We start from the raw sequence: 22,627 nt of genomic DNA, 5'->3' as shown, positions 1-22,627 counted from the left end.
TTTTTTAATGAGAGTAATTTGCTTGGACACAGGTTTTCCAGTGTTACAAGGGTGTGAACACGAAGAGGCCAGCAGATGCTAACACATATGACACACAGGCACACGCACGCGGAGCCCCAGCACCCCCCAAAAAACTGGTGGGGTGCATGGGAGGCTGACAGAGCTGGGAGGGGAGGGATGAGGGTGGTGGCAGGAGAACATTTGCTATGTTGCATCATCTACTGAGCGTGCTGAGGGAGGCAGGGGTGGCTGGAGGCTCAGGAAAGCGGTGATGGTGGGAAGGGTGATGGGCACGTGTCTCGGGATGGGTAGGATCCCTGGGACAGCTGGGTCATGGCAGCTAAGGAGGGGAGAGAAACATCAGAGACATGAGAAGGCAGCTTGGCTTCCCTGTGTGGCCTTGGCTGGTGTAACCATGCACCTGTCACCATGCTGCCTTGGGCTGGGGGACAGTGGAGGAAGGGGGATGTCCTAGCAGCCCTGTCTGGCCGGGGCATGTCTCCGTGCAACATCTCATTCACTTTGGTGGAGCAAGTGAGGTCCAGAACCACTGCTGCATCCCAGTTGGATGTCACAGTCCTTGAGGTCAGGTAGTCAGTGCTGCCACCTCCTCCATGGTGTTGGAGGACTGAGCCTAGCTGAGCTTAACAGAACATCACATGACATCCCTACAAGGTGGACTTCTATGAAAGCAGCCAGACACAGCCCAATGCACAGGACCAAGAGAAGTCTGCCCCATCTACTGAGGCCCACTCAGTGTTAGTGATGCCAGCACCTGGTCTGGTTGGACAATTCTCACCCCCTCCTGGTGCCCCACACCCAGGCACCTGCTCCTTTGAAGCCTGGATTTTGGAAAGGCACCCCAGGCTCCTTCCTCTGCATCTCCCCAGATATAACCTGGCTTCAGCCTCCTCTCTGCTGGCAGGTCCCACCTCTGCTCCAAAGCAGGCTGATCCACACTGTGTGGTGTCAAGTGGAAGACCAGACAACCAGCCAGCAGATTTGTACAGCCAACCAAAGATGGAGAGCAGCCCACTGAAATCAAGGGCCTGCCCTCACTGTGAGTGGTTCAGGTCCAGCTGGGACTTGCAAAGAGCCATTTTATACAGCAACACACACAAAAGCACAATAAAATCATCAGCTGTTTCCAACCCTGATGGCCAAGTCCATGTTTGCATCACAGCTCAGCACGGGCTTGACCTCAGTCTTCCAAGCTTGGGGACTTCAAAACCCCTACATCCATATTTGTAGTTTGCAGTAGAGATCCTCACAGGGTTAATTTGCCTGGACACAGAGAGCAAAAGGAGATAATTTGTCTTCCAAGCTTCACTTCCAGCTGAGCCCATAAGCAGTTGGGAAAGATGTGCCTTACTCAGCCTCTGGCAACCATGGCTGTGGGGGAATCCCTGGGTGAAGGCATGTCCTGTAGGTCACCCTCAGCCCCAGGCCAGGGTCCAGATCCCAGCACAAAATGTAGGATTTGATATTTTTTTTTCTTTTTTTTTTTTTTTCCTTTTTAATATTTGAAAAAATAAATAGAAGAAGAAACAAAACTTTAAAATCTGTTCTTTAAATATTTCCAGCATTGCACGGGCAGCACTTGAGTAGTCTGGCCTGTTCAATCAGCAGTTGGTTTATTCTGGTTCCTAGTGAGAATGTGCTCCTCCCAGCCTGCTTTTTTTCTTTCTGTCCTTAAAACCACAACATATTCTTTTGTAGTGACAAAACCCAAGCCCCTCAGTGTTCATTGGAAAGCTTTTCAGCATAGGTTTGGGCCTCTTCACACCTGAAATGCCCACAACCTCACCAAAAGCTGTTAGCATCTCAAGAGCTTGCTCTTACTGAAGAGAAAAACCAAAGCAAACCAAACTGAGACAAACACACACACACACACACACAAAAATCCCCTTCCAAGAGCCTTTTCTGATGCCAACCATTGGGTTCAGGCAAACCTCCTGCTGGGGTGGCTTTGCTCAGTCACTGTCTGAGAGCAGTGGTGTCCTCTGGGGAGCCTTTGTGGGGGAAGATGGAGCTGAGGTGGGGAAGGAGAACAGGAGGTCAGAGATAGTCATCTTCACTGGAAGGGGAGGTGGGATTTGAGCCCTCAAGGTCAGAGTCCAGAGAACTCCCTGATGGTGTTCGGCTCATCTTCCACATCTGGGAGGCAAAGGTTCTCCCCCAGCTGCACGGGTATCCCACAGACCTCAGCTGGTGAATTAGCCCCATGGCCACCTGCCAGTGGCTTCTTGCAGTTCACTTGCTACTTTTTGCACTCCTCTGTTTGCTCATGGCTGTTAACATCTGGCTGATGTATGAGGTCAAAAGATCATCCATCTTGTACCCCTGAGGAAGAAAGAGAAGATGTTACCTGCCCTTGGGGCATAGTTTAGAGTCTCTGGCTTGTGCCTCCTGAACAGACTTGACTTTCAAGGTTTTTTGTTGACTTTCAAGGGGTTTTTTGTTGACTTTCAAGGGTTTTTTTTGTTGACTTTCAAGTCTTTAGGCACATTTTGCCCTGTTGCACCATTCTCCTTGGGTGAAATGACACCACCACAAAGGAACACAGTCCAAACATGATTTGCAATGTTGAGATGGAAGAACTCCCTGTCCCAGGATGCTGTTGAGGCTAAGGACCTAGGGAGCTTTGGATAGGACCTAGATTTCCAAATGGCCAACAAAATGCTGAATGCCTCAAATCAGTAACAATTAAGCCAGCAGAAAGTTTTATCCTTCATGCTTTGGGTTTAAGACAGTCTGGGAGGAGGTTTGTTGCTGAGACTATTAGGGACAAACTGGGCAAAGGAGCTTGGTAAGGGGGCTCAAGAGTAACCCCTGAGCCCACATTGGCTTTAATGTGCTTTTCAGTCCAGTGACAGGGACAGTGTCTCATGCTCCTGAGATGGCAACATCCCAGGCACCTCAGGCTTGCTTATAAGCTCAAGGATGGACCAAGTGAGAGCCTTGATCCATTGAGCAGAGCCAAAGTCAGGATTTGGTCTATCTGTGCCCAATAATCTTTAAAGCTCCTTACCAGGGAGGTCTCACAGAGCAGCTTGCTTCCTCTCACCAGGTTGCCAATGGTTATATGGAAGTAGGTGTTGCCACTGCTCCAGTTGGAGATCTTGGTGAAGGGGTGAGTGATGAGAATATCCTGGTGGGAACACAAGACTGACACTCAGCACTCAAGACCCTTGAGAACCTCTCGTGTCCTCTTTCATCTTCCATGAAAGCACACCAAGGATGCCCACTGCGATGAGACTACCATGGCCTCATGGGAATGGCAGTGAGACACAAGACTCTGGATTCTCCAGAGCTTCTGGAGGACTGCTGTACTAGAATGACCATGGGACTGGTGGAAGTAACTAATAGGAGTTCATTTACTCAGGCTCCTGTCCTAATGTCTGTGAGAGGATTAAGGAAAGAGAGAGTGTATCCTCCAGTAACAGGGCCCTAAGAGTCGGTGCTCCCATTCCATCTCCTGTTGGAGAAGCCTGGGCTGGCCTTGTGGAACAGAGAATTCCTGCCTCCAGAAAATTTTCTGGCCATCCAGCCCTTCCAGCTAGGCTTGGAGAGGGCTCCTGAAGTTCTGAACAACACACTCTTTGGGATGACCTCTGTGAGGGGCTGCAGAGTGGGATCAGGATCATCTGGTGAAGACCTCAGCTTTGCTTACCTTAGTTTTGGGGTCGATGAGGCTTACTCCATGCTTATTGATGGCAATTAGAAGGATTTCTGGATAATTTGGCTCTGTAGTTTGCTGTTGGAGATAAGAAGAACTGGCATGGAGGAGTGTCATGCAAAATCAGATCCCTTCCTGTTTTCTGTCTGCCTCACTGCTTCTGCCAACATTTGGTGGCCCCATTAACTGCTATTTAAAGATCAACATAGTGTCCATTAAGGTATCAGCAATAGTCAGGGCTTGTCCATTAAGGTATCAGTCAGGGCTGTCTAGTGAATTATGGATCTCCTAAATGCACGATCACTGGTAGGTGAGTTACTGACAGCATTATGTTCCTTGTCAATGGCAAACACCTGACATCTCCTTTCCCCTCCAATCCTTCTTCTCCTACACCTGTTGCTATGGACCTCCAGACCAAGACTACACCATTCTGTCCCCTTCTGATCTGTAAACCTTCCTCCCAGTCCTGTGCCATGAGGACCTTCAATTCATTCTGTTTTGATGAGGTAGGACACAGTGGATGGGGGCTCAGCTCCTGGCCCTCCCACAGAATTCTTGGCTACAAGTAACTTCTGATGGAAAAATCCCAGGATATAATCACATCCCTTATGCCATCTAAGATGGACATGACAGAAAATGGAGTGCCCAAGTTCAAGGAACTGATGAGTAATTTCAACAACTTGTTTGCAACACAGACTCACTGTGTGGTCACTGAGAAGGAGGAGTTGCAATGAGGTGTGCAGAGTACTTGGACAGACTTAAGGACTATTGGCCTCTGCTGTCTTTGATGGGAGTCGGGTGCCAGGCTGGGTGGTCTGGAGTTGGTTTGTGGTGGGTGCAGACACATCCCTTGGAAAACCACACACTCCCTTTTGCCTTTTCAAAACAGAGAATGGCTCTTGGCTCATCATCAGCGGAGCTACAAGTGTGGACCCAAGGACTGAGGTGTGCTGAAGCTCTATAATGCCTCTTCCTGTGCAAAGAGGCAGGGCAGCAATAAATGAAATATTGGCCCTTTACTGATAAAGAGTCTCACGTTCTTTCCCTGCTTTATCAGGGTTGGCCAAGTCTGGTCCAGACATTGGAACGACCCTGGAACCCCTCTGTGCTCCGGGCCTCCTGATCTTGGCTCAAAGCTGTCAGAGAACCCCCAAGCAGGGCAGGTACCTTCACTTCAAAGAATGCTGATCCAAATGTAGGCCACTTGAAGATAATCTTTAGGAAGGCAAGCTTGGCTTCTTCTCTTGTTTTGCCTGCATGTTTGTTGTAGTATGCCACGATGGACTGCAAGAGAGGACACAACAGAGCTGCACTTTGCAGTACCTAGTGCCAGGGGTGTTTGCAGGGAAGGAGCATCAGTCCTACAAAGACAGTTGGTTCTAGTCTCTTCTCTAGTGAACACATCACAGAAGTGCTGGCTGGTCACTGGAGAAGGGCCTGGAATCAAGGCAGGTCCTTCTTTCTTAGATGAGCTCAGGGTTGCATGGGGCTTGGAGCAACCTAGTCTAGTGGGAGGTGACCTTGCCCATAGCAGGGAGGCTGGAAGTAGATGACCTTTAAGGTCCCTTCCAACCCAAACCATTCCATGATTCTATGATTCTATGAGCTGTGCTGACCTGATCTGTTCTATGAGCAAAACATAAATTGATCCTCCAATTTATGCAGCAGAGGAAAGTGAGAGACCTTGAACCCAGAGAAGCTGAGAGCTTGCTGGTTAGGCACAGGCTGAATTCATGCCCCAGAAAACAGGAAGGACTTGCAAAACTATTTCTTGGCATTGAGACATTGATGTTATTTTATGGCTCCAAACCTGTGTAAAGCAGGGAGAATTACTCCTCTACTCAGCAATCTGCACCAAACACCAGCCCTTCTCATGAGGCCATCTCCCATCATGTCAGGTGCTGCATCCACCACTCCAGCCACGTGCAGCACAAACAAAACCCACTGCAAGGTGTGTACATATGGACACACGTGCAATTCCTCCTCATGGTGATGTCGGGGAGGCTCAAGAGGGACCACGGGCCACTCATTCTGGCAGCCTGTCTTCAACATCAAACGTTGGACAGGTCACCCAAGGGGCTGGGCTTCCCCCAGCCAGGCCTGGCATGTGACTCGAGCTGCTGTTTTACCCTTTTCCAGTCATCGGGAGAGATCTGCCGGACAAGGTCCTGAGGCACCAGCTCCTTCAGGAGCTTGGGAATGCTGGGGAAGTAGGACTTGTCATCCTCAAACTTCACCCTGTAGATGAGAGCTGCCAGCTGCAGGACCTCCTCCCGTGAGCACTTGTGGTAGCCACGCAGGTACTTGGGTAACTCCTGCATGGAGGAAAGAATGATTCAGGGATTGAGGAAACGACCGTGGACCTTCCTCCTCAAGTGTTAAATGGAGTTTGTGGAGGTCTCCAGCCCTTGGTTAAGAGGCTGTGACCTGGTTAACACTTGTAGCAGTTGTGCTAAGTGTGGTGGAGAGGCAGCTGCTCAGCTGAGACCACACGAGATGTTTAAAGACCTTCTCTGGTCGACAACAGTGTGTGAACCTACTGTCTTGTTCACCCTCCCTCAGCCCAGGAAATCCACCCCTACTAATGGTCACCTTCAATTCAATGGGTTTGCTGCTCTCTTTTTTTTTTTTCTTTTTAATTTTAAAAATCTATTCCCTCATTACCAAAAGTATTTGAAAATGTGTCAGGTGACTAAGTCAAGCATTAAGGGATATAGTCATACTGGGACACAGTCATCTTGGGATAACCACTTTATCCAGGCAAGAACACAGAGTGTATGTGTATGAGAGAGAGAGCTTTGGGACATGAAAGTGCCTCTTCCACCCCAGAAGAAACAAGAGCAGAACTCAAACTTCTCACCTGGCTGCTGGGACCATCATAGCTCATCTCCACGAATGGAGGTGGCTGAAGACCCTCAGGATGCTTCTGAATTCAGCCTCTCCCATATCTTGTTGCTCACCCAAGAGCACCTGGCCCAAATCCCAGCTGAGCTGGTTACTCTAAAGTGCATGAAAGCTGCTCCTTCCCATGCAACCCAACAGTGCCCTTTGTGGTGCTCTATTTAAAGCAGGACTTCTTGTAATTTGCTGCAAAATTTCATCCATCTGCAGCTGCACAAAGCATTTGAAACCCATTCTTAACTCCTCCCAAGTCTCCACAGCTACTGGAAGGTCCCAGAGTACCTGGTAATAGTGGAAGATGGAGTCTGCCATCGAGTCCTTTCCAGGGGTTGTGTTGGTCCACAGCTTCTTCATGAAGAACACTTGGTAGGTGAGGGAAGGCACTATACCTGAGCAAGGGAAGTAGGGAGGAGATATGGAAAAGCAATGCTGTGAGCACCAGCTGGCAACTGGTGGCCCCACCATCACCACCTGCAGGGACACTCATAAGGCCAGCTGGGCTCTGGCCTTGCAGAGAAAACCACACCTCCCACTTGCAAAGCTTTAATAAAATGGCAGGAGTGTCTGGATTCATTTACACAGCTGCACGTTGGTGACAGTGCTCAGACTTCATGCAAGGCAGGAATTGCACCCATGTCTTGCAGTCACTGAGACACTCAGCAGAGCTGCAGCCAACTCCACTGTGGATGTGGGCAGCAAGGTGGGATGAATCCCACCACTGAAACCTTCCCACAGGCAGGCCTTAGAGAGCTGCCCACCAGCAGGTGCTCCTTGTAGGGGTCAAGTCTACCCTGCCTGCTCTTGGACAGACCACCCCCAAGGTGATGTCCCCAGGGCTGCAGCAGACAGCACACCCACAGCAGTGTGGTCCAATAGATGGGACAGACTGTCTGGTCAGTCTTGTTTGAAAGGGCTGGAAGGCTCTAGGAGGGCTCTGTGTGACCCACAATGGAGAAAAGTCACTGTTACCATCTTTTGCTGGTCTTGCTTTCTTTATCCAGTCTGTCAGGTGTCTCACAAAGTCAAAGAAGAAATCTCCCTCGGGCACACTGATGACCTGGGGGACACAGCACGTGGTTATAAAGGCTGAGCAAGTGGCAAGAGGCCACAGGCAGGGTTGGTCATTGCCCCATCTCCTGTAGTGGTTGCTCTCTTCTTTGGCCAGGTCACACTGATGTGTTGCAAACTGCTGAGGTGAGAAAGCTGCTGCCAGCACCTTGCTGCAGGTTCTGTCTCTGATTTCACCCCTTCCTCCTTATCAAACTTCCTGTTTCACTGGAGCAGTTAATTTCCCTTGGTGATGACTTTCTCCATAGACTTCTCCCAGTTGCCTGAGGCAGCTCCAAGCTGCACCTTTTTCTTACTTAGTCCTTTCATAGGATCATAGAACAGTTTGGCTTGGCAGGGACCTTAAAGATCATGTAGTTCCAAATCCCTGTCATGGGCAGGGACACCTCCCACCAGACCAGATTGCTCTAAGACTCATCCAACCTGCCCTTGAACAATTCCCTTCTCTGGGTAACCTGTTCCAGTGTCCCACCACCCTCACAGTACAGAATTTCTCCCTCAGATCAGATGTCAATCTCCCCTCTTCCAGCTTGAAACCATTCCCCCTCCTCCTATCACTATCACTCTATGTCCTTGTAAAATGTCCCTCCCCAGCTTTCCTGGAGCCCCTTCAGGCACTGGAAGGTGCTCTCAGGTCTCCCTGGAGCCTTCTCTTCTCCAGGCTGAACACCCCAACTCTCCCAGCCTGGCTCCAGAGCAGAGCTGCTCCAGCCTCATATCTGTGGCCTCTGGACTCTCTCCAACAGCTCCAGGTCCTTCTTGTGTTGGGGCCCCTAGAGCTGGACCCAGCCCTGCAGGTGGGGTCTCACCAGCTTGGAGCAGAAGGGGAAAAACCTCTCCCTGGCCTTGCTGGCTACACTGCTGGTGATGCAGCCCAGGACACGGTTGGTTTCTGGGCTGCCAGCACACATTGCTGGCTCATGTTGAGCTTCTCATGAACCATTTTTATAAACCCATCTGAGCAACAGGCTAGGAGACCTCTGTCTGTCTGTCTGTCCATGTTTCAAGCCCTTTGGGATGACTGCTCTAAGCCAGGGCTGCTGGACCACAAATCTCACCCGTAGCAGGTTGGATCTGACTTAGGAATGCCACAGGGCTTGCAGAGAAACTTGAGGGTGCACATAGCTCTGGCTCCACCAACGTGTACCCACAGGCAGGTGGGTCACCCCAAAAGCCTTGGGGCTACCCCAGCATCTGGGTGGGCCACTCACCTTGTCGGAGATTTTAACGAAGAGGCTGAAGCCCTCAGAGGACTTTAGGAGCAGCCTGTTGGAGATGTTCTGGCAGAAGTCTTTGGCTTTTGTGCTGGACTCCACCTCAAATGCCTATAAAGAAAGGAATCACAGAATCAGAGAATAATCATGGTTGGAAAGGACCTCTGATATCACTGAGTCCAACCGTAAAAACAAACAAACAAAACCCCAAAACACCACACCCCAAAAAAACCCCACAAAACTCAACCTACAACCTCAGCCACTAGAAGATGCCCTGAAGTTCCTCACCTGCATGTTTCTTGAATACTTCCAAGGGCAGTGACTCCACCACTTCCCTGGACAGGCTGTTCCAGTGCCTGACCACTTTTTCAGTAAAGAAATTCTTCCTAATATCCAATTGAAACCTCCCCTGCTGCAACTTCAGACCAGTTCCTCTGGTCTTATCATTATTCACTTGGGAGAATCAGCCAACAGCCGAGGAAGACCCTCACCACTGCTGCCTCAAGGTTAATTCCCACTTCATGCTGTCTTTGAGGAACTCCAGGCTCAGACACACTAAGAGATTTAGGTGCCCAACACCAATGAAATCAAAGATGTTGTGGATTGTGGCTCAGGGCATGAGAAGAGATGCTTGCAGAAGCTCAGCCATGCTACTGCTGTACCCTTGGGCTTCATGATGTTCTACCTAGATCCTGTGCTGGCTTAGCCAGGGCTCCCCAGGCAATGCAAGAGAATTTTCTGATCTAACAGTTAGATCTCAGACTCGTGTGTGTGTCTGTGTGTGTGTACAGAGAGAGAGACCCCCAGGCTGACTTGTTCCAGCTGTTTCTCCACTGATGATGATGAGGTCAGATGCCTCACTTAGACCAAACATCTGACTTCTGAAGACCTCAAGAGAGGGGAGATGACTCCTGCTCTATGTGTGGATGAGATCTCTAAAGGAATGTCCTACCTACATACAGGTCCCAACCCCTCTTTTGTCTTTCTCACTGTGCTCAGTATTTACACCACCTCAGTTCTGCTCTGCCCACTTAAAGAGATCCAGTCTGTAGCCCTTTAAGGAATTTAAGCTTCTGACCATGACAAGCATGACTGTGCTAGCTTGAAACACCAAAGCAACAGGACCCATATTCCATATCTCACTAGGGACTGGCCTGGAGCTCAGTGTTGCTGGTGTTCAGCAGCCCTTGGTGAGGATACATGTTGTACCAGGGTGATGGTTCTCTGCCAGTCCACCTGGGTGACTGCCATGGCCAAAGGAATCACAGCAAATCCATCCAAGTGCAGGAGTCTCCACTGCCTCCTTCTACTGCCTCTCACAGAGATACACATTTGCATAAAGCAGTGAAATGTCTATTGCTGGTCAAGTAGAATCACAGAATCACAGATTGGTTTGGGTTGGAAGGACCTTAAAGATCATTTAGTTCCAACCCCCTGCATGAGCAGGGACACCTCCCGCCAGCCCAGGCTGCTCCAAGCCCCATCCAACCTGCCCTTCAACACTGCCAGGGATGGGGCACCCACAGCTTCTCTGGGCAACCTGGGCCAGGGTCTCCCCACCCTCACAGGAAAGCATTTCTTCCTAACATCTAATCTGGAACCCTGAATCTGACCTAATCCTGACCCCAAACCAATTCTTTCAAGCTGGGAATAATTTCTTAAATTCGATTCCAAATCTCCCCTCTTCCAGCTTAAAACTGTTCCACTTTGTCCTGTCACTCCCCACCCCTGTAAGAAGCCCCTCTCCAGCTTTCCTGGAGCCCCTTCAGGCACTGGAAGGTGCTCTCAGGTCTCCCTGGAGCCTTCTCCTCTCCAGGCTGAACACCCCAACTCTCCCAGCCTGTCTCCAGAGCAGAGCTGCTCCAGCCCTTGGATCATCTTCATGGCCTCCTCTGGACTCAAAGTGATGAGAAGTCCCAACAGCTCTCAACTTTCCATACAGATAAACAAGGGCATGCACAGCTGCTGGAGAAGAATCATCCTTTTCTTTCCATGGGTGTGCTCTGATTTACACATAAACCCACTTGGAAATACAAGAATCTATTTGTGCCCAGGGGCATGAGGGGAGAAAGAGCTGAGAGCCTCCCAGGAAGACTGATCAGTATCTGCAAGGACATGCAAATCTGCTCTGGCATCAATACAACCAGCTGCCTTATTAGCCTAATGAGAGGTTCTGGACTGCAGGTATGATTTCTGTGTCATCTCAGGTCAGAAAGTCTTGTTTCAGTCACCTACTTGCAAGTGCTACCATAGTCTGCCCAGTCTCAAGGGAGCCCCATCATGGTAGCCCACTGGCTATGGTTGGGTGGACAATATCTGTTGTTCTAGGCTGGAAATAACTGTTATCCAAGGCTTGTGAACCCCTGTGAGTGAATGGAGATGAACCCACCAGTTTTTCTTCTTCCTGGGATCATATTAGAAAGCCTCCAGTGAACACCAGCACAGCACCCACTTCTTGAAAAATGTGAATTGCAGTAAATCAACCCCCTGAGCTGGTCAGGGTAGATGAGGATGAGTTTTCCTTACACTGCTCTGGTCTAGAGTCTTCTGGAAAGGCTGAGGGTTTCTGAAGCAGAACTGAAATTGCCCTATTCTGAGATTTGAACAGGAAAAATCGACAGCCACCCTGACAGAAGAGAACTATTTCCTTCTCCCCCATTTACCTCATCAGTGTCATCAGGGAAATAAACCTTGTGGAAAATTTGAGTGGTTTTGTGTTGAATGGCTTCCACTTCTACCAGATGGGGTGGGTACTTCCTGGATCCATTCCTGCAAAACAGGAGGTGGCAAATGCCACAGCATCAAAGCACAAGAAACCTTTGTTTCCACCTTCCATTTCAAGACTTTTTTTTGTTTAGTAAGTTTGGCTAATTTCTTGATATTAGGGGTTCTTCCCCCCCAGAGAAGAGAAAGAAAAATTGGAATGGGGAGTGTGTATTTGCTTAGGTTGTAGGTGACCTAAATGGAGCTGGCATGATGAAGGTGACTTTCTTAATCTCTATTTTTCCCCAGTTTACCAGCAACATCTTCTATCCAATGTACCCTTCATTCAGCTTGGTCAAAGACAGAGACTATGAACTTTCACTGTTCCCCCAGACACCAAAATACCTCCTACTTGTTTTTTCTCCCATATATTTTGATGTTGTGTCATGATCAGGGTTAGGATGTCTTTTGGTGCCATACCTCAGGGCTTTCTGGAGTCTCTGGATGCAGTCTGATGCCAAGGGGTGATGTTTCCTGGACTGCAGGAACCTCTGGACATGGGGCAGAAGGATATTACTTGGAGGGAAAAGCCCTGTACACAACCACAACAGCTCCCAGCCTTTCTCTTCGCTGTACCTACATGAGAAGAGACCCAGGAGGAAAGAAAATAAATCACTCACACCACGGACACTCCAAGTCTGCTTTGCCCAAGGCAGGATAGTGCATTTGGGCCGAGGGGTATGAGTTAAGTCTTACTTGATGTGGTTGTCTGTGAGCTGCTTGAGGGTCTGGCAGTAGATTTCATCCTTCAAGGGTTCAGCTTTCAAGGCACCTTCAAATATTTGGTCTGTCAGCTCATTAACTGAGCGGGTTCTTTTGGATGGGTAGTCACCCATGTACTTCAGCACTGGTGGGAGGCCTGAGTCAAGGACCAGCTAAACAGGATGTTTGGGGAAGGCCTTTTGTTGATGATGGGCTTAAAGACATCTTAAACATGGCTACAGAAGTGGCTGCAGCTAGGTGGAGGGGGCAGAATGTATGGTAAAGCCTTTTAATTGCCTTAGAAGATGTCCAGCAAGCTCTCTCCCTTTATCCTGCATCATCCCAGCTTGAAAGAATTATTCTGAGATCAGGATTAGGTCAGATTTAGGGGTCTAGATCCGATTTTGGGAACAACTACCTTCCTGTGAGGATGGTGAGACCCTGGCCCAGGTTGCCCAGAGGAGCTGTGGATGCCCCAACCCTGGAAGCGTTCAAGGCCAGGTGGGATGGGGCTTGGAGCAACCTGGTCTAACTGGAAATGTCCCTGCCCATGGCAGGAGAGTTGGAACTAGATGATCTTTACGGTCTCTTCCAACCCCAACCTTCTGTGATTCTATGGTACGTAGACCTAAGAAAGCTGCACGTGATGTGTTACCTGATCACACATACATTTACCACTGTAAAAAGATCAGATTTTGAGCTGGTGGCAGACACCAGTGGACCTGCAGTAATATGAACCACACCACGACCTTCACTATCATGCCAAATTGCAACTATTCTGCATGAGAACAGGCTGCAGTTTTCTGAACCAACATTTGTGACACAGCAAGAAGAAAAGGGTAAAATTGCTAACGTCCTCTTATTTTTTTGCCAGTTATTTGAATTCCTCCTCCTCTTATTATTTTCTAGTAAGAAGAAACCATTAGGAGCATCAATTGTGTAATATTAATGGGTAAGAGGCTTATAGGAACAGAACTGTTCAAATGATGACGTTTGGATCCTAGAGCAAAGCCCCACCAGAAAAATTAGAGGTTAATTCAGCAGATTGGATTTATGTCTGCTCCTCTCTCCTGTGCTGTGTACATTCTGCCAAGTAAGGGTTATACAGGCATCAAACCCTGTCCCCAACACCTTGTGGACTGGTTTGCACCCACACTGATCAGGGCTACAGCTTTCCACAGCAGATGCATCTTGGAGAGATACATCTGAAGCAAGGCAGGAGAGAGCTGGTGAGTTAACCACTAAGCAGTGCAGACCAGCAGAGCTCAATGTTCCCTGGTCTTCCTGTATTAAGTAGATATCTCTCAGATCTCCAGGATGCTTGAGTATGGATTTCAGGATCAGGCCCATCTCTGAGCCTGTGACATGCTCCCTAACCCCTTAAGAGTGACCACAAACCTTTCCATGGGCTTTTCGTGGGGCCATAAAAGTGTCTGCTCAGCCTTTTGCCCCTCAGACCTATTCCCCAGGGGTTCCCCAGGCAGTGGAAGGATATCAATGAAGGCCATGCAGGCTTCCTGGGACAGCTCCTCACTGCCCAGGATCTTCTTCAGCAACGGCTGTTTGATGGGCTCACGTGTGTAACACCACAGCTTGTCCTTCCCACGGCTCTTGGTGATCATGACCCGGCTCAGGGTGTGCTTGGGAGGTGGTCTGGTGGCAAAGGCAAAGCAAGAGGAAATGAGGAGAGGTTACAGGGATAAAAGGGACAACTTGAGGCCAATGTTTCACCTGGGGAGGTTGCTCACAGCACCTGGCTAATGAACTCCTACACCAAATGCGACTTCACAGCCCAAGAAGTATCCAGCTCTGAAGATAATATTTTGTACTTTCCCAGGGCTCAGAAAAGTCCCTTAAGGAGCTTATCCAAATGCTAACACCAAAATAACCTTCCCTACACCAAAAGAAGTTGTGGACACCCCATCCCTGGAAGTGTTCAAGGCCAGGTTGGATGGGGCTTGGAGCAACCTGGTCTTGTGGGAGGTGTCCTTGCCCATGCAGGGGGATTGAAACTAGATGATCATTAAGGTGCCTTCCAACCCAAACCATTCTGGGATTCCATAATTCTATACCTGGAGATCACAGAATCACAGAATACTTCTGGTTGGAAAAGACCTTATGGATCAAGTCTAAGCATAACCTAACTCTACCAACAATTAACCTAACTTTACCAAGCCCAGTGCTTAAACCATGTCCATCAGCACCACATCTAAATGGCTTTTAAACACTTTCAGGGATGGTGACTCAACCACCTCCCTGGGCAGCCTGTTCCAGTGTTTAATTACCCTTTCAGTGAGTAAGTTTCTTTTAATATCTAATCTAAACCTCCCCTCGTGCAACTTGAGCCTATTTCCTCTCAAACGGATTCCTATAATCTTTGAGGATGCTTTAAAAAATCACCTAAAATAATCGTAGGAAAATTCCTCCAAGGTGTATGGCTTTACTCTCTCTTCACTGTCTGAAATTGCCAGCTGAGAGGTCCTGATGACATCTTGTCGTTGGTCAGGGGTCATCGTGACCAGTGCCTGTGGGATGAAAACACCTCTGTCATGTGGTGAATTTGTTATAAAATATATCTGATGTTTTCAGAGAGAGAAAGCAGATACAAAATGAAAAGAAGAACAGTGAGTGAATAAGAAAACCCCACTAATTCCAGTCAATAATCAGCAAGAATGGTGCAATTGTAATTTCTTTGTGCCATTCCCAGGGATTAATGCAAAGAGTAACAAGTATTTCCATAATGTGAATAATTTCCTAATGAAGATGATGTGTTTTGGATCCTACAGCTCCATACATGAGTGTAGTGGTTGCTTACAAACCCAAATGCACCTGGAAGTAATCAGCCCAGCTGGAAGGATGTAGCAGGATTCATGGATATTTGAAGTCAGAAGCATGTGGCTTCGGCATTGAAAGTGACAAGATCAGAAGAAAAGCTGAGATCACTTCTGCCTTGGACAGCTTGTCACCTATCTTGGCTACTTTGGTTTTCATTTTATTGTCAGGGAGACTCTAGCCAGATCTAAGCCCTTCAGGAGGGCTTTGACCTCCCTGGACTCTGTATCAAGTCGTGCCATCTGTAAGCCAGCTTACCACGATCTCCAGGGGAGGCATGGTGACTGTTGGCAAGACATAGACAGAATCAGTTGGGAAGTCCCCTCTCTGCTTGGTCCGTTCATTGAACCCATTAGCCCACCCTGAGTTCATCACATGTTCTCCTGTGTCCTGGTCCAGAACTATAAGATCTCCTTTGAGGAAGCTGAGGAACCCAGATTCTTCTCCCACTGCAAGAAAAACAACCGTTATTAACCGGTTTGTTTTTTCCCCCAAAATCCCTTGGGAATAATTAATCTATCTATACATCCACAACTGGGCTGGGCCACTAACTTACCAGGGTTTGGGTTGTCTTGGAGAGTGACCACATACTTGGATCTTTTCCTTAGTCCTTCAAGGAAGGTCACCACCAGGTCCCGGATATCCTCTGCGTTGTTGGAGGTGAAAGTGTATTCATCACCTTTAATGGTGGCCAAGGTGAAACTCTGCCCTTGGAGCTTTCCCCCTCTAGGATATATTTTTATAGGAGACAAAACCAGGAAAGATATTGGCATCAAGAGGCAACGCCTGGAAAAAGACTGGTTGAGGGTGACATCACCAGCTAGGTCTATTCTTCCTCACCTGCTGCTTGACACGGCTGTGATCTCTGGGAAAGAGAGCTCTAAGAGAACCTGCTCCTGTTCATCCACAAAGTACACCCCTGTCCAGTTGACAGCTACAATCACGTCGTTTTTAGGCAGGCTTGGCCCTGGGTTGAAGACAAAACATTGAATCAGTTCATGAAAGGTCTTAGGATATAAAACATTTCAAAGGACAATGCAGTGATGCAATGTGGCCGGGAAGTGTCTGGCAGGAAAGGACCTGGGGGTTCTCATTGACCAGAGGCTGAACATGAGCCAGTGTGTGCCCAGGTGGCCAAGAGAGCCCATGGCATCCTGGCTTGTCTTAGACATAGTGTGACCAGCAGCAGCAGAGAGGTGACTGTCCTCCTGTGCTCAGCACTGGTGAGGCCACACCTGGAGTGTTGTGTCCAGTTTTGGGCACCTCAATTCCAGAGAGATCTCGAGGTGCTGGAGCAAGGACAGAGGAGGCAACGAAGCTGGGGAAGGGCCTGGAGAATCAATCTGATGAAGAACCCTTGAAGGAGCTGGGAATGTTTAGTTTGAGGAAGAGGAGGCTGAGGGGAGACCTCATCAGTCTCTACAACTACCTGAAAGGTCATTGTGGAGAGGTTGGTGCTGGTCTCTTGTCACAGGTGATCAGTGACAGAACAAGAGGGAAGGGCTTCAAGCTGCACCAGGGCAGGTTCAGACTGGACATGAGGAAGGATTTTTTCACAGCAAGAGTGGTCAGACCCTGGAACAGGCTGCCCAGGGAGGTGGTGGAGTCACCACCCCTGGGTGTGTTGGAGGGTGGTTTGGATGTGGTGTTGGTGGATGTGGTTTAGGGGAGAACTTTACAGAGTGGGGATGATGGTTGGACTGGGTGATCCCAAGGGGCTTTTCCAACCTGAATGGTTCTATGATTCTATGTTTCTATGATTAAAAAAAAATCACTTTTATTTTTAGTAAGAGAAATAGTGGCAGGCTCGTGGCTTGAGACACTGCTAACATGGATGCACCAAAACCCAACATATCTAAAAAAGACCAGCAAATGGCCAGTGAAGTCTCCTTCCTTTTGCTTTGGAGCATCCTGTGCTCCAGGAATGTGCTCTATTGACTCACCTGAGAATTTGAAGGCTTCGTAAAACCGAGAAAACAGCAAAGGCCACTTGAAACGTGCAAAATCCACTACCTCTTCCTTGACCTTTTTGGGGTCTGTCCTCTTCTGAGTATAAATTCCCTACAGACAAAGCAAATCACAACCAACATGAAGCACAAACCCAGTTATAGCCAGGAAGATAGCAAGTAAAACCAATTACTGTCAGCCGAGGATCTTGGAACTAATACTAGTTTAGGTCTCAACGAGGTAAGGGTCAAAGTCCTGCAGGAACATGTGATGACTGGACAAAGTCCTTGTGAAATTTTGGTTCCCACTTCAGGGAATAATTTAACAAGAAAGTGGTACAAGCATCTAGAGTCTGGGTAGGATTCATCTCAGCTAACTTTGGGTTTCCCTGATCATCACAAAATCACAGGTTGGAAGGGACCTCAAGGGTCACCTTGTCCAACCTTGTTTGGCAAAAGCATGGTCTAGACAAGACAGTCCAGCACCCTGTCCAACTGAATCTTGGAAGTGTCCAGTGTTGAGGAAACTGCCACTTCCCTGGAGAGATTAATCCGATGACCCATCATTCTCATTGTGAAAACCTTTCCCCTTGTGTCCAATCAGAATCTCCCCAGGAGTAACTTGTAATCTCTGCAGGTTGTCTTCTTCTGTCAGATCTTGCCTCAAAACTAGTAAAGGTGAACATTACCTGCCCTTTCTCTCTGATTTAGCTTCAGGCCAGGGTAAGAACTGAGCTATGATATCTGTTTAAAAGGCAGATGAAGGTACCAAAGCATTCCTTGGTCCTTGCCAGGTGATCTTTTTTCCCCACCTTTTTATGTGCAGCTATAATCAGCTGAGCCCATTTTTCCACTGTTTTTGAAGCTGTGATCTCTCTGTCTGGGATGTAGGATGGAATGAGATTTAGCAGCCTTTCCAGGACCATCTCTGACCCATAGTCCACATAGTACTGCTGGGAAGCCAGTTCTGCCAGGTCTTCTTCCTGTGGGAGACAAACAAGTGAAGTTAATGCTGTTATCAGGCCATCACCTCAACATTCATCCTCCATCACTCAGGGGGCTCTTTCTGGAGCCTGGATGTATTGCTGCTTCAGATCAGTGTGGGGATGCTTCCTTTCAGCAGAACTTCACTAGTGATTTTAACACATCTAAAGTTCAGGAGAATGACCACAAAAAAGCTATGGTTAAGTCTTAATATATTTAGTGCCCAGCACCATGCAACCTTGTACTGTCTGTGAACACAGACACAGGACAAGACCTTTAAGATCTTTGAGTCCAACCATAAAAACCATTTGTCCCAGTCTTTCCTTGCAGTTCAGTCTTCTTCTAATGCCTGCAGCCAGCAGTAGATGATTCTGCTGTATACTCCTAATCTGGTGATCTGGTTAAAGACTACCTGTGGCCCTCCAAACAGAGGCTCCTCCCTCCCTGGAAGTGTTCAAGGCCAGGTTGGATGAGGTTTTGAGCAAGCTGGTATAGTGGAAAGAAGGTGCACCTGCCCATGGCAGGGGGTTGGAACTAGATCTTTAAGGTCCTTTCCAGTCAAACTATGCCATGATTCTATGATCAATGAAGCAGCCATTCACTCTCCCCTCCAAAATTCACCAGGAGAGATTGCTCAAGAAGCACAAGGGAGCGTCCAGTCTCTCCCCAGCCAAGAGGATCTGAGTCTTGTAGCTACTGTTTCCCAAGTGAATACCATAATCCCCAAGCTAACAGGTGTGTTCAGGGAGGAACATTTCTCATCTCCTTTGGTGAAACCTATTCCACCACGCCAAGGACGTACGTTGGACCAGACCGGTAGCTGCTGAGGTCCCGTACCTTGTCACACCGGTACTCCCCAAACTTCACCCCTCGCACGATCTGCTGGTAGATGAGATTGGTGGCCACGTTGTCCTCGCTGGGGTTGTGCCAAGGAGTGAAGATCTCCTTCCTGAAGAAGAGCCTCCAGGGCGCGTTGCGCTCCTGCGCTCCCTGCTCCTTGGCGTACTGCTCGCACTGAGACACCGCATCCATCACGTGGTCGTTGCCGCTCCCCAGCGAGGAGACCTAGGCAAGGGCAGAGGGAAACGGTGCCATTCACCCCATCTTAAATGCTGACCTTCCCAGGTGGAGATATCGACCTCTGAGCCCCGCATCCAGACGGCCTTGAATTCAAAATAAATCGAAGTATCTACTTTTGCTGGCCGGACCAAACGGAATGGGTCTACAGCGGGAATAGGGAGGTGATTGTAGGGGTGCTGGTGAGGCCACACCTTGAATATTGTGTTCAGCTCTGGGCTCCTCACTATCAGAAGCACCTAGAAGTGCTGGAGTGTCCAAAAATGGGCAACGAGGCTTGTGAAGGGCCTAGAGCACAAGCCCTGTGAGGAGTGGCTGAGGGAGCTGGGGTTGTTTAGTCTGGAGAAGAGGAGGCTGAGGGGAGACCTCACTGCTCTCTGCAACTACCTGAAAGGAGCTGGGGTTGTTTAGTCTGGAGAAGAGGAGGCTGAGGGGAGACCTCATTGCTCTCTACAACTACCTGAAAGGAGGTTGGAGTGATGAGGGGGACAGCCTGTTCTCCCTGGTGATGTGTGATAGGACCAGAGGGAATGGATATAAGCTGTGCCAGGGGAGGTTTAGGTGAAATATTAGGAAGCATTTCTTCACTGAAAGGGTTGTCAGGCATTGGAATAGGTTGCCCAGGGTGGTGGTGGAGTCACCATCTATGGAGGCATTTAAACAGCACGTGGACCTGGTGCTTAGGGACATAGTTTAGTGGTGAGCTTAAGGCTGGACTGGATGATCTTGGAGGTCTCTTCCAGCCAGGGGCATTCTGTGATCCTGTGATATCTGGGTGAGCCATTTTGTTTAGAGTCACAATTTCCCATCTAAAACTAGAGGAGAATTAGCAAAACGTGACTCAGCAAACCAGCAGCTCCCTTATAAAGTCTTGATAATTCACACTGTGCTTTGAAACACCCTGTTTCAAACTCACGGATTTGGATCCCAGCACGTGAATCCTCAGTTCCACACAGAGTAAAAAGCCTGTCCTATCAGAGAAGATTGAGCACCTCTGTCTTCTCACTATGGTCTGGCACGAAGCCCTAAAGGACTCCTCAGAGTGAACACCCCTGGACGAATGTGTCCTCAAAAAAGACTACAAAAAGGAGATATAAACAATTTTCTTCTCCACCCACAGGCAGAGTGGCCACAGCTGGAGGGGAGACTATACTTTATCCTCTTACATAGCAGCTGTAGGAATAATTCTGCTTTGCTGGCTTGCAGCTATTGTCTCACCTGATGAAGTCTTACCCTAGGTCTGTTTTCCATTCTCATTTATGCTCACCTTTATTTTTACAAAAATTCTGAAAAAGGTATGTTTCCAGGTTAAATAAATCAGGTTAAATGCCAGTATGGGTATGGCCATTGGGAATTCAGCTCATTTTGGAAGCTTAATTTCAAAAATTAGCTTTCCAGTTAAATGTAGTTGCTCCCTTGTATAAAAATCCAGGCTGTTTGGTTTACTGAAAATCCTCCTCAAAGTAGTTTGCCTGAGAGTAAGAACATCACAGAGTAATGCAGGTGGAAATGCACCTCTGGAGGTTTCTGGTCCAGCCCGCTGGTCAGAGCAGGTCCATCTTTGATCAGGTTGCTATGCACCTCACGTTAAACTCTGAATATCTCCAAAGAGGGAGACTTCATAGTGTCTCCACAACCCTGCTCTGGTGTTTGATTACTCTTATTGTGAAAATAATGCTGGCACTTGCACTGTAGAAATGTTCCTTCCTAACCTCAAGGCTGGCCATGTGCTCAGAGCACAGGGTCCTTCTGCCCTCTGGAAGATAAGGGAAGGCATGGAGAACCTTAATTTTCTTTCATGGAGCTACTCAGGAACATAAGGTAAGAAATACCTTGTCAAAAAGTGCAATGTAAAGTGAAAAGCCAAATCTGTCCTTCAGGCTGATTTTGTCTGCCAAAGAATTACAGAGCTCTTTAGCTGTGGTTGCAGAGTCGGTCAGCAGTGTTTTCGTTGTCCCATCCATGAAGGTGACAGGCAGCATGATTGGCTTCTTGGACTTGGTTGCCTAATGGATGAAAGTAAAACTTCATAAAGGCATGTGTGTTTCGATCCCATCAAGGCTATTTTATCTACAAGCTCTCCCAGCCAACCGTGGTAACCATTTTCTAATTCCTCATCCCACTGACTGGCTGCTTTTCAATGCTACCCCTACATACTTCTCCACTGGATCATGTACCATCAGCCACTGGAAGCATTTGGAAGTCCCAGATTTTTTATTTTATATATCCAGTCACCAAAGTGCCTAATCCCATAATTTCAAGCGTGCTTGGGAATGTTCCTGGGCACTGGAGCACAGCTGGCCACGTTAGTAAACCAGCATAGAAAATGGGCAATTCTTGCACAAACTGTGCCTGTTCCAGCTCATCTATCCCCAGACAAATCCCAGCAGTTTGCCTGCAACCACCTTCATCTGGAAGGCAGCTTCCTAGCATTGCTTGCTCTGTGCCAGCTGGCCTCAATGCCCAAGAGCACTCGAGAACATTTCATTTACAAGAGTTGATGTAGCCAAAGGGATTGATCTTCAACATACTCTGGAGCAAAGCCAGGATGCCCAGGGAATGCAATATCTGGGAAATACCTGAACATTCTGGAGAGTAATAAGTGTTCTGTCACTCTCCTTTCTGTCCAGCCAGAGATGTGGTTCCCATGATAGAGAAAAGCTCAAACTCTGAGGCCCAGCTGCCTGGAGAGGGGATGGGGGGGCTCGTACCTGCAGCTCCAGCCAGCTGGGGGGCTGTGTCCTTGTCCCATTGGCAAATGTCCTCCTCAGCCTCTCTTCACAATATGGGGCATAACCTGGTGGCCCTCCGTTGATGAAGTTCCTTAAATACTGGGAACACATTGGTTAGACCATTGGCTCCAGAGGCCAAGCATTTACAAAGGATAAAACCCAATATTTTGTTGAAGAAAAGCCCACTGGGGCTGCCAAGAGCAATGACCCTGCTCAGGCTCAGGATGTTCCTACACTACGTTGCTGGAAGCTGAGGCACAGTAGGACAGACTGCACCCTTGCCTTGTTTATATACTGTGCATTTCTAGCCTCAGTGGAGATAAGATACCAACCCAGACAGACCTTTGATCGAAGCCAGTGGAACAGTTTTTCTGTTCCTGCTGTTGCTGCCACTGATTTCTGTCTCTGTATTTTCAAGGTGTGTTATAAAACATTATTGAGTGTTGGCCAAAGAAGATGGGAGCGAATAAAAAAGACCTATAAATAATGATCCAGGGGAACTGTAAGCAAATGCCACTCAGAACAGTGAGCTGCCAGTACAAAAAGATCTTTCACAATTACATTAAACAGAGGCTTCTTTAGTCAGATTGAAAATTGCCTTTTAGAAGATCCTAAAGCAGAACTTGAAGCACTTCACCATATGTTAAAAATACAACCATATCATTGTAGAGAAATTTAAAGTCAGTGACTTCCACGGTGTGAAAGATAAAACTTTTTCAAATATAATTT

The 22,627-nt window shown here is 48.2% G+C and overlaps 1 protein-coding gene across 2 annotated transcripts in view; it reads right to left on the bottom strand.

Annotated features, from left to right (window-relative positions):
- MYO7A (myosin VIIA) overlaps nucleotides 1–22,627 on the bottom strand; it is a 69,193-nt gene continuing 46,566 nt past the window's right edge. For both annotated transcript variants that reach the window (XM_051608825.1, XM_051608824.1), the window contains 21 exons: nucleotides 21,878–21,997; nucleotides 20,999–21,172; nucleotides 18,927–19,154; nucleotides 17,918–18,088; nucleotides 17,103–17,220; nucleotides 16,000–16,126; nucleotides 15,716–15,885; nucleotides 15,418–15,608; nucleotides 14,728–14,852; nucleotides 13,823–13,980; nucleotides 12,322–12,475; nucleotides 12,046–12,201; nucleotides 11,526–11,631; nucleotides 8,860–8,973; nucleotides 7,550–7,637; nucleotides 6,863–6,969; nucleotides 5,809–5,994; nucleotides 4,847–4,963; nucleotides 3,674–3,757; nucleotides 3,032–3,151; nucleotides 1–2,343 (listed from right to left, as the gene is read on the bottom strand). In XM_051608825.1, the coding sequence (XP_051464785.1) occupies nucleotides 2,254–2,343; nucleotides 3,032–3,151; nucleotides 3,674–3,757; nucleotides 4,847–4,963; nucleotides 5,809–5,994; nucleotides 6,863–6,969; nucleotides 7,550–7,637; nucleotides 8,860–8,973; nucleotides 11,526–11,631; nucleotides 12,046–12,201; nucleotides 12,322–12,475; nucleotides 13,823–13,980; nucleotides 14,728–14,852; nucleotides 15,418–15,608; nucleotides 15,716–15,885; nucleotides 16,000–16,126; nucleotides 17,103–17,220; nucleotides 17,918–18,088; nucleotides 18,927–19,154; nucleotides 20,999–21,172; nucleotides 21,878–21,997 (2,904 nt within the window). In that variant the 3' untranslated portion in view covers nucleotides 1–2,253. The remainder of the gene's footprint in view (nucleotides 2,344–3,031; nucleotides 3,152–3,673; nucleotides 3,758–4,846; nucleotides 4,964–5,808; nucleotides 5,995–6,862; nucleotides 6,970–7,549; nucleotides 7,638–8,859; nucleotides 8,974–11,525; nucleotides 11,632–12,045; nucleotides 12,202–12,321; nucleotides 12,476–13,822; nucleotides 13,981–14,727; nucleotides 14,853–15,417; nucleotides 15,609–15,715; nucleotides 15,886–15,999; nucleotides 16,127–17,102; nucleotides 17,221–17,917; nucleotides 18,089–18,926; nucleotides 19,155–20,998; nucleotides 21,173–21,877; nucleotides 21,998–22,627) is intronic.

The sequence above is a fragment of the Apus apus genome, chromosome 1, assembly GCF_020740795.1.
Source record: "Apus apus isolate bApuApu2 chromosome 1, bApuApu2.pri.cur, whole genome shotgun sequence".
Lineage (NCBI taxonomy): Eukaryota > Metazoa > Chordata > Aves > Apodiformes > Apodidae > Apus > Apus apus.
Note: the sequence above shows the minus strand (reverse complement) of the source record. Positions and strands in the feature narration are given on the sequence as shown.